General features: G+C 54.6%; 1 protein-coding gene across 4 annotated transcripts in view; it reads right to left on the reverse strand.

Moving 5' to 3' along the window:
- The window catches only part of si:ch73-335l21.1 (insulin receptor substrate 1-B), a 54648-nt gene that overhangs the window by 24712 nt on the left and 19580 nt on the right, over window positions 1–10356 (reverse strand). For all 4 annotated transcript variants that reach the window (XM_042070426.1, XM_042070424.1, XM_042070425.1 and 1 more), the window contains exons 2-3: window positions 7896–8152; window positions 3256–7015 (exon numbers count right to left, since the gene is read on the reverse strand). In XM_042070426.1, coding sequence (XP_041926360.1) covers window positions 3256–7015; window positions 7896–8152 — 4017 coding nt within the window. The remainder of the gene's footprint in view (window positions 1–3255; window positions 7016–7895; window positions 8153–10356) is intronic.

Genomic DNA, 10356 nt, shown 5'->3' on the forward strand with positions numbered 1-10356 from the left:
GACAGGAGCAGGACCTGGAGGAGGAGGAGGAGTGGGAGGAGGAAGAGGATGAGGAAGAGGAGGAGGTGGGGGGAGGAGGAGGATGGGGAGGAGGAAGAGGATGAGGAGGAAGAGGAGGAGGAGTGGGAGGAGGATGAGGAGGAAAAGGAGGAGGTGGGGGGAGGAGGAGGATGGGGAGGAGGAAGAGGAGGAGAAGGAAGAGGAGGAGGAGGAAGAGGAGGAGGTGGGGGGAGGAGGAGGATGGGGAGGAGGAAGAGGAGGAGGAGTGGGAGGAGGATGAGGAGGATGAGGAGGAAAAGGAGGAGGTGGGGGGAGGAGGAGGATGGGGAGGAGGAAGAGGAGGAGAAGGAAGAGGAGGAGGAGGAAGAGGAGGAGGTGGGGGGAGGAGGAGGATGGGGAGGAGGAAGAGGAGGAGGAAGAGGGAGGGTGGAAAGTCTGGAGGTGGCTGGCCTCCGCTCAGCATTCACAGCCAACGTGCTACATTCACTGCCACGCCACCCCTTGGGTGGCAGCCTGCTGAGAAAACACTCACGGCCAAAGCAGCAACACCCTCTCACACACACACACGTACACACACACACTTCATATTTTACTAATACAAACTCAGGCTCATATCGGGTCACGACACATCCTTGGTCATGCAAGGACATACTTCTCTAACACTGCATCTTTTTCTCATATAAACTAAAAATGGCTAATGCTCCCACTTACAGGCTAATATAATCTGTCATGCACAAATACATACATCCACACACTTAGCTCTCTCACAGACTGTGTCTTTGTATGCAGAGTGAGTCTACAGAGATTCTCCAAGAAAAGAGTGGACCATCTCTCTCAATGAGACAGAGGCAGAAATCACACACGGAACTGTAAACGAAGTGCGACTACCAAGGAGGTTGCCGGGGCTCAGGAAAACGTGTCCAGAGCCCATACTGTATGTCGACGTGTAACCTCAGCCCTAAACACTGACTGGGCCCAGCAACCGAGTCCACCCTACAGACGTGCCTTGTTAAAAGTCAACCGCAAGTGACGCAACTCTCCGACTGCACTCTTTCATGTACCTCTGTGGCAGAAAACCCCCATCTAATTAAAAAAGCAACACTTCCTTCTAAAAATGAGTCGAAAATATATTATCGTTATAAAAAGAAGCTAAACGCTAAAAAGATCTAAATTATAAACATGCCAAGTCGAGAAAGACTACATTAATTACAGTACTAGTCAGTCCAAAACGGGCATCTGAACTATGTCCCTAGTCAAACAAAAACCTTGCCAAACAGCACTAAAACACGCAAGGTCGCAATCGTCCGATGGTTATGAGATTTGTGGCCAGAGAAATCAAAGTTGGTTAAGGATTCATAGGGTGTCGGCCACAGGCCAAGTGGGTGGCACTGACACAGCATGATGCCAGCTGGACATGAAGATCAGACTGAGGAGGGTGCAGGACGCCTATTAAGTATAAGTATAAGTATAAGTATATATACTCTTTTGATCCCGTGAGGGAAATTTGGTCTCTGCATTTAACCCAATCCGTGAATTAGTGAAACACACACAGCACACAGTGTACACACAGTGAGGTGAAGCACACACTAATCCCGGCGCAGTGAGCTGCCTGCAACCACAGCGGCACTTGGGGGGGTTATTGAGGGGTTAGGTGCCTTGCTCAAGGGCACTTCAGCCGTGGCCCACTGGTCGGGGCTCGATCCGGCAACCCTCCGGTTACAAGTCCAGAGTGCTAACCAGTCGGCCACGGCTGCCCCAATTAGGGTGTATTACCCAAATAGCAGGGACATGGGTAGTAAAGGGGCAGAGGGGAAGAGGACGGGTGGCCAAAGAGAGGGATAGAAGGAAGGAGAGATGGAGAGAAAGACTTTAGAGAAAGAGAAAAAGGGAGAGGAGGGGTGACAGAGGGGTCAGGTAGACTTCATGCCAATAATTGTCTTCAGTCTGCAAATCACGAGCACGATGCACGATACCATGACTACTGTAACGGAAGAAAGGTCCTCTTTGTTTCTGTTGCAAGATCAGTATACAATACACATACGTGCATTAGCCATGCGATATGTACAGGAGGTTAACCATAACTTTCTGTGAGGAATTTGTAGACAAAGATGATATGGCTTCCCTTCCCTGGGTCCTCCCTGTATGCCTGGATGCTGTATGGCTCTAATGCAACGAGACGTGTGTCAGCCAGGTTCAGCAAGCAAACATCCGCTCAAGCGTGGCAACCATCTGGATTTACTAATTAGCACATCATGACCCATAAGGTAGACCTAATGTGCAAACCCAGGGTGTGAATTACAGGGCATGGGGCGTGTGTGTGTGTGTGTGTGTGCTTGTATGTCATTAAGAAATGCATGGCGTGTTGGCTGGGGCTGATGTGTAAATGGATTTACATGGTACCACTTTACATTAGCTAAATTAGCCTACTGTTACAACAGAGTACCGGTACTCTCATGATTGAGAACTATTAGGCTTTATAAAAGCTCACAGACAACATGAGGCTAGATCATGTGAACACCTCCAAACTTTTTTGTATTCTTCTGTGTTATATGGTCACTTGTCTTTCCTAACGCAATAAATAAATTCAACCACTTTCAATGACTCTTGTCTTATGTCTTATCTTTCAAAGACCTTGAATTATATCTCTCAAATTCACCAACTTTCAAGGACTTTCAAGGCAAACAGCAATGCTGGCATACATAATAGAGGTGTTAACACAGTACACAGTTCACTTGTTGTTGGTCCCTCAATTTAGGGTCACAGTTTGGCATCAGGTTATAAAATGGAGAACATATTTATTTTTAAGCTGTTGCTGTCAATGAGACAAATATGCTTGAACGTACCCATGGAGATATCCAACTTCAACAATGTTACACAATCATACATTTTGACACAAATTAAGCTTGACTAATCTGACTAATGGCCACCTTACACCAAACAATGTTGACAAGACTTGGGAAAGATTCTTGAAAGTCTTTTGAGTAAAGCTTGAATGGGGGGCATTAGTTAAAAGACTAGAGTCTTTCAAGAATCTTTCCCAAATCTTGTCAAAGTTGTTTGGTGTAAGGAGGCTATGTTGTAAGACAACAAGCATGCTACACCAACAACTGGTGCACAGACAAAGCTTTCTTGGTAAAACACAGAATAGTTCAGAATGAATACATGTACTGTTACCCCCCTAATACCTATGAAGTAGGTGTAATGTAATGTTTATGTCACGTTCTACGTTCTTTAGTACTCCAGCTCGGTACTCACCGGTGTCCTTGCCAGTACTCTGGTGGGTCCGCAGCTCTTCGGACTTGTAGAAGTCGATGCTGGCGTAGGTGTTGAGGTTGGACGCTCCTGCTCCGAGGCCCACACTGGTCACTCCCACTGCTCCGCCGCCCAGCACGCTGGAGAAGAGGCGCGCGGGAATGGTCTGAGCCTGTTCCAGTCCTGAGTGAGGGCTCTCCTTGTTGGCCAGGTCCAGGTCGATGTAGTTGAGGCCCTGCTCGGCGGACGAACCCTGGGGGATGGGCAGCACGGGCGGGCCATGCTGCGAGGGCGAGGGCGAGTCCGGGGAGGCGGCGATGCTGCTGCCCCAGAGGATGCTGTCGAAGCCCAGGCGCCTGGCCACAGCCTGGGCGTGCTCGGGGAGCCCTCCCCCTCCTCCTCCGCCGGACACGGATGAGGACGAAGACGAGGAGGACGAGCCCAAGGACGAGACGGGCACCGCCGCCGCCGCAACAGCAGTCGATAGGAACGTCTCGGAGCAGTGGCGCCGACGGCCCTGCGGGTCAGCCCGGATCACCTTGGCGCCGTGGTCCGGGTTGGGGCCCTGCTTGCTAGCGCCCAGGGGGAAGTCCAGCGGCAGGCCCAGGGCCACCAGGCCTGGCCCCGGGGGGATGGACTCGGGCCGGTCCGGCAAGGGCCCCTTGGGGGAGGTGGTGGGCGTGCTGGTGCTCAGGCTGAAGGCCATCTCCGTGTAGTCGCCGCAGGACGTGGGCGAGTCCGGCGCCTGCTGCCGCATCTCTTTTCCCGCCTCGTCCGACCGCGAGGAGGAGGACGACACGGACCGAAGCTCGTCTCGGGCCTTGGGGGCAGTGGCGGAGGGCAGCGGAGGCGTCGGGGGGGTGGAGAAGGAAGGGAAGCCCAGAGGGGTGAGCAATAGCGGGGAGGGGGAGGGGGACGGTGACGGACCCAAGTCCATGTTGACGTACTCGGAGGTGGCCGAGGGGGGCGGTAGGCCCCCTGGGGACACGGGTAGGAAGCCCGCTAGGCAGGACATGGGGCGGGGGAGGGGGCGACTAGACGAGGATGCTGACGCTGATGTTGTTGAGGATGAGGACGTTGGGGAAATCCAGAAACCAGGCCTGAATCCTCTCCCACCTGCCGCTCCTGCTGCTGCTGTTGTTGTTGTTGTTGTTGTTGTTGTCGCGGTTACGGCCGTCCCGGCTCTTGCGCAGTGCTCTCCCTTAAACTCGATGCTGACGTACTCGCCGGGGCTCTTGGGCTCCGGAGGCAGCGGGCTCTCGCGGACGCGGGGCAGCGTGTTGGCTTTGGACACGTCCACGAACAAGCTGACCGGCCGGTTGCGCTGCCCAAGCCCAGGCTGCTGCTGCTGCTGCTGCTTCAGTCTGGCCGATCCCCTCCACTGACCCTGCTGCTGCTGATTGTCCTGCTGTAGAGCCCCATTCTTGGCCCTCGTCGCAGCCCTGACCCCTGCTGCGGCTCCTGCTGCCCCATGGGGGGTCTTGTCCTCGCCCTCCCCCAGGCTCTCGCTGCTTGCTGAGCTGGACGAGTAGGAGGAGGAGGAGAGGGACAGGTGTCGGCCGGAGAGGGGACCTCCCAAGTGGGGGTCCTGGACTTTGCTCCCGCTGCCCACTCCGCTGCTGGTGCCTGGACCCCTGAACCCACCACCTCCGGCTCCTCTGCTTCCCGCGGCGGCGGCCAGTCTTTTCCCGCGTCCAGGTCCGTCTTCGAAACGCGCCGTGGCGTTGTGCTTGTAGGACCTCGGCAGGGAGTAGTAGGAGTAGACCATTTTGGGCGCAGGGGGCGGCTGCTGCTGCTGCTGGTGGGGATGCTGCGGCTGTAGCTGTAGTGGCTGGACGCAGTTGCCGTGGTGATGGTGACCGTGAGCGTTGCCGTGCGGGTCGGAGCGGGCGTGGTGCTCGGACAACGGCGGAAGTGGAGGGCTCCCGCTGATTGAGCGGGCGCTGATGGGCGACATGTTCATGTAGTCGCTGCCCGCGCGGCTGTCGGCACTGCCGCTGCCCAGCCAGGCGCCGCCGCTCAGCCCTCGTTGGTCCGGCGAGCAGCTACCGTTGGGAGACATCATCATGTAGCCGTCGGCGATAGCCGCGGCCGGCGGAGGCCGGATGCTCTGCGGTGGCGACACGCTGCTGTTGGGCGTCATGGCCATGTAATCGTCGACGTCGGCGTCGGACGCGTGCCGGCCAGAGTTCGGGTCGGCCACGGCCACCACCAGAGAGTTGGAGACGGACGACGGCGGGGTCGCGGTCACCCCCGGCAGCATGGACATGTAGCCGTTGTCCCTGGCGCTCCCGCCACCACCACCACCGCCCCCTCCCGCGTTGACCGCTGACCCCAACGAGCCGCCGTTCTCCCCCCGGAGTTCGGCGCTCATGTCCAGGTAGGCCGCCGGCCCACCCAAGCTCCCAGATGGCTGCTGGGACGAAGAGGAGGAGGCGACGACGCCGTCGCGCCTCTGCTGGACAAAGGAGTCTTGGCCGGCGCTGCACGACATCACGGCGTAGTCGTCCTCCACCTCAGCCTGGTCCACGTCCCCGTCCGCGCCTCTCCTGGACGAGGAGGAGGACGATGACGACGGCGGCGGGGCCAGGCGCTCCAGGGCCATGGGCGGCAGCGAGGCCCTCTTGCTGAGGAAGCGCCGATCGGCCTCGCACTCGCGGCTCGATGACCGCCGCAGGATCCTCCGGGCCCCCTGCGGAGGCTGCTGCTGCTGCGTGCCGTTCCCGCCCGGGTACTGGTAGTGGTGCGTGGTGCCGGGGTTTACGTTTCCCTGTCCACTTCCGGTCCTCCTCTGTTGTTGGCTCATGAGGATGTAGTTGGCGTCCTCGTCGTCCTGGTCGCGGCCCCCGAGGCTGGCGAGGCCGTGGAGCGCCAGCAGCGAGCCCTCGCCGGGGCTGGAGCCGTACTCGTCCGAGGAGCCGCCGTAGTCGCTGAGCGAGCCCGAGAGAGAGGCCTGCAGGCTGGGCACGCGGCTGTAGGCGCCCCCCTGGGAACCGGAACCCGAACCGCCGCCGCCAAGGCTGCTGCTCATGCTGCTGCTGCTGCCCCCGGCTACCCCGGCCCCCCCAGGGGTGGACGACAGCGGGCAGAAGTCGGAGCCGTGGTGGCCGGCCGGGGACATGCGGTTGGGGGGACAGGAGGGGGCGGCGGGGGTGGAGGTGGAACGCATCAGGCCGTGGGGGTGTTTGGACGAAGGGGGCGCTCGGACGGACGTGGAGCGGAGGATGGGCGTGGAGGAGCGGGAGCTGCCGTTGGGAGTGGGACTGGCTGGACCTGAGGTGACCCCTCCTCCTCCTCCTCCTCCTCCGCCATGACCACCACCACCCATGTCGTCGCTCTTGGCGCCGTCGCTGGCCGTGCGCGTGCGCGGGAAGCTGTGGTACCTTGGCGTCGGCGACGCGTTGGAGCCCCCGTCGCTCTCCCGTCCGCTTCCGGCGTTCCCACCGCCCGCCGCGTTCGACCCTGCCGCCCCCGCTGCCGTTGCTCCGCCCGAGGTCGGGGGCTCGGTGCGTGGCCGTCGCGTGAGCCCCACCTGGCTGGGCGGCGGGTTGGGGTGGTGGCGTCTGGACGGCACGCTGATGGGGTTGGAGGCGGTGGCACCCCCACCCGCAGCGGGCCCCGACTGGGACTTGCTGCGCTGGCGGAACTCCTCGCTTAGGGACTTCATGGCCTCCAGCAGGGTCTCGTGCATGTTCTGGGCCACCACCGAGTCCTCCACCTGCATCCAGAACTCACCGGGGCCTGTAACCGCAGAGCGGCCCACCTGGAGACAAGGGCGTAACTTGGGGTTAAACATTGGGGGGTTTGGACCAGTTCTTGAGATGTATGATTATTGGGGTTGTATTGGTTGGTTTTGATTATTGGGGCCGAACCCCCCCCCCCCCCCATAAATTACGCACTTGGGACAGCCTAGGCTCTACTACTACTCTTCACCACTCTGAGGAAGACGCAGTGCGTCGAAACGTCAGTTGATTGTGCATCACAATAAAACAAGTTAAACAAGTTCTCTGAGTGCTTCCGGTCATCCCTGGGTTTAGTCTCTTTCAAGTAGACAAACCAGTTTCTCTGACCCTTTGGTCCTGGATTGTGAGCACCGAAAAGGCTTGAGCGCAAGTGACACCCTTCTTACAACTTCTCTTACTTCTTTGGATACTACTGTACTCAGGATAGTCAGGGGATAATCAATTCAAAGCTGGTCTTGCAGTCATTTTTAATCTGAAGTTTCCAAACTCTAATCCTCAGCCATACTTTTGGCTTTCTATAGTCTGACTTGCAGGTCACATAGTCACAATAAAAGTCCCATCTGCCAGTAAATGAATGCAAATGTCAAGTGACTAAACCCTGACACATCCTCTTTTGTTACATTAAACAAATAATGTGGGAAGCGATCAGGACACGATTCAGGGAAACAGACCAATTGTTTGTTGGCCTGAGGTTAGTCTCAGTCTCTCTCATGACTCACCCACAAAGGAACCAGACCAAGAGACCAAACATTTTCATTTGGTGTCTATGATACGCACTTAAATTATGCTTTAATACAATTCTTTGTGTGCGTGCAATGCAACAACACAACCAACACCCCCCCCCCCCCCCCCCCCCCCCTCCTCTCACCACCCGTCCTATTCACACACACACACACACACCTCCACGAAGAAGAAGTTCTCGGAGTGGCCACAGCGACGCACGTTCATGAGCTGCAGCACGATGCCGGCGGCGTCCGAGTTGAGCTTGACGAAGTTGACCGTCTTGTCGGTCAGGCACAGGCGGTAGATGCCCACCAGGTTCTTGGCCTGGCCCAGACCCTTGGGCCACACCTTCACCTGCCACACCTCCTTGAAGGCCGGCCCCGGAGTGGGCACTCCGTAGTCTCCGCTGCCACACTCACTCAGCGGGATCTTACCTGCAGAGGAGAGAGGGAGAGAACAGGAGAATGAGTGAATAAATGAATGAATGATTGATTGAATGATCGAATTAATAGATAGATAGATAGATAGATAGATAAATAGATAGATAGATAGAGAAATTAATGAATACATGAAAGTCAGAGGTCACAGAGATATAAAAAACAGGCTGAAGGAAGATAAAAGAGAAGACAGAGCACAGAGAGTAACAACTATAGACAGAAACAGAGACAGAGACAGAGAGAGAGAGAGAGAGAGAGAGAGAGAGAGAGAGAAACAGAGACAGAGAGAGAGAGAGAGAGAGAAACAGAGACAGAGAGAGAGAAATTATGAATAGCAAGGAGACAGCAAGAGAAAAAAATGAGATATAATAAAAAAATAGTAATAATAAAAAAATAATCAAGTCGCAAATTGCAAGAGCAAAAATAGAGAGGGCAGCAAAGGGAGCGCCAACGACATAAACAACACAAGACCCAGGGCGACGGCTGACCTAACAGACAACACCCTTTTCGCTGGTCCCACAACCACACACACACTCACACACACACACACACACACACACACACACACACACACACACACACACAGTAGTAGAAAGTGACCTTGTACAGTGAGCTTACACAATGAGCCACAGCACTGAACCCTAACGAGGCCCTGGGGACAGATGGGGGAACCGCAGCTCGTGCAGCACTTAAAGGAGCCCGCCGGCCAGCCCGCCCTCCCTATGCCACCATGGGGACGATAAACGAGGTGACACCATTTGCAAGATGACGTCCTTTCACACAAGCTCCATTTTAGATGCACAGGGAGAAGCGGTAATCTTTGTTTTCTTGATTAAGTTGTCTGGTCTTTAAAGTGTTCATAAATAAACCAAGAAACTAAGAAACTGGGTGACTTTTTGCTGGCTTTTTTGTCTGCATGACAAAAACAAAAACCCTGATTATTTGAACAGTTTGATGGTCTACTTAGTACTATTAAATCAAAATCAGTTAATTATTACAGCAGCTCTAATCAAATGACCATATCAACATAAACAACACCCAAATATTTCAAAATGTTTCAAGATCATATTTTCTACAAATTCTTGTAATCCTGTACTTATCATTATTGCAAGTTTGGCAAAATTTCATAGAATTCTCTAATACCCCACTCCCACACACACACACGCTTACACACACACACACGCTTTAACACACACTCACACACACTTAACACACACACACGCTTTAACACACACACGCTTTCACACACACACACACACACGTGCGCGCACACACGCGCACACACACACACACACACACGCACACGCACACGCACGCACGCACGCACGCACGCGCGCACGCACAAATACATTCCTGGAAATAGTGTGACCGTTACTGTGTGTAAACTGATACAGTGATACTCCTGGCCCGGCAACAAGTAGGAGTCAGAGTAGAGTTGCACCTCCGAGGAAGAATATTCCAGGCTCCAAAAATGAAACCCCGCCACGGTTCAGTCTCACCCATGAATGGCACCTGCCAATTTCACCTCAACTCCTACCTCCTGGCTAGTGCAATTAGCCATTAGCAATTAGTATTTATGCACAGTGGACTGAAACACTAGGGAGTCTTTTTCTCTCTCTGGTCCTAGACATATAGACAATAAGTACTGGTTTCTTACAGCTAAAAATGACTCTGTACCAGGAAGGAGTTTTAAAAGGGAAAATATCACGGCACAAAAATAAGCAAGGTGGTCATTTCTGGCCCGGTGTCCTCCCTTAACCTCCGTTTGGAACGAGAGAGGGAGGGAAGGAAAGAGAGAGAGAGAGAGAGAGAGATCAGGGTGAAAACAGCTCAGCTCACGCCCCTATCTCAGTGGCCAGCATGACCCGTCACGCTCTGACCTCAAAGAAGGAGGGGGGAAGGGAGGAGTAGGGACGGAGGGAGGGAAGTATGGAGGTTAAGGTGAGAGCACTGGTGCTATGTGGGCCAGTACGGTGCGAGGACAAACTCCGAGTTATATAAGACACAATAACAAGAAGGCAGGTCAGGAGGAGAATTAAAAAAAAAAAAAAAAAAAAACTTGTTGTTGCTTTTGTTTTGGGGTCACTTCTAACAAGCAGTGCTATTCTATTTCTGCCAAGCTTCTTCTCACCCTCATTCCTTGATTTCACATCCCTTGATTCACAATATGACTATATTACACATCAGCAAACGCTCTTGAC

Source organism: Alosa sapidissima, chromosome 18, assembly GCF_018492685.1.
Source record: "Alosa sapidissima isolate fAloSap1 chromosome 18, fAloSap1.pri, whole genome shotgun sequence".
In the NCBI taxonomy this organism is placed as follows: Eukaryota; Metazoa; Chordata; class Actinopteri; order Clupeiformes; family Clupeidae; genus Alosa; species Alosa sapidissima.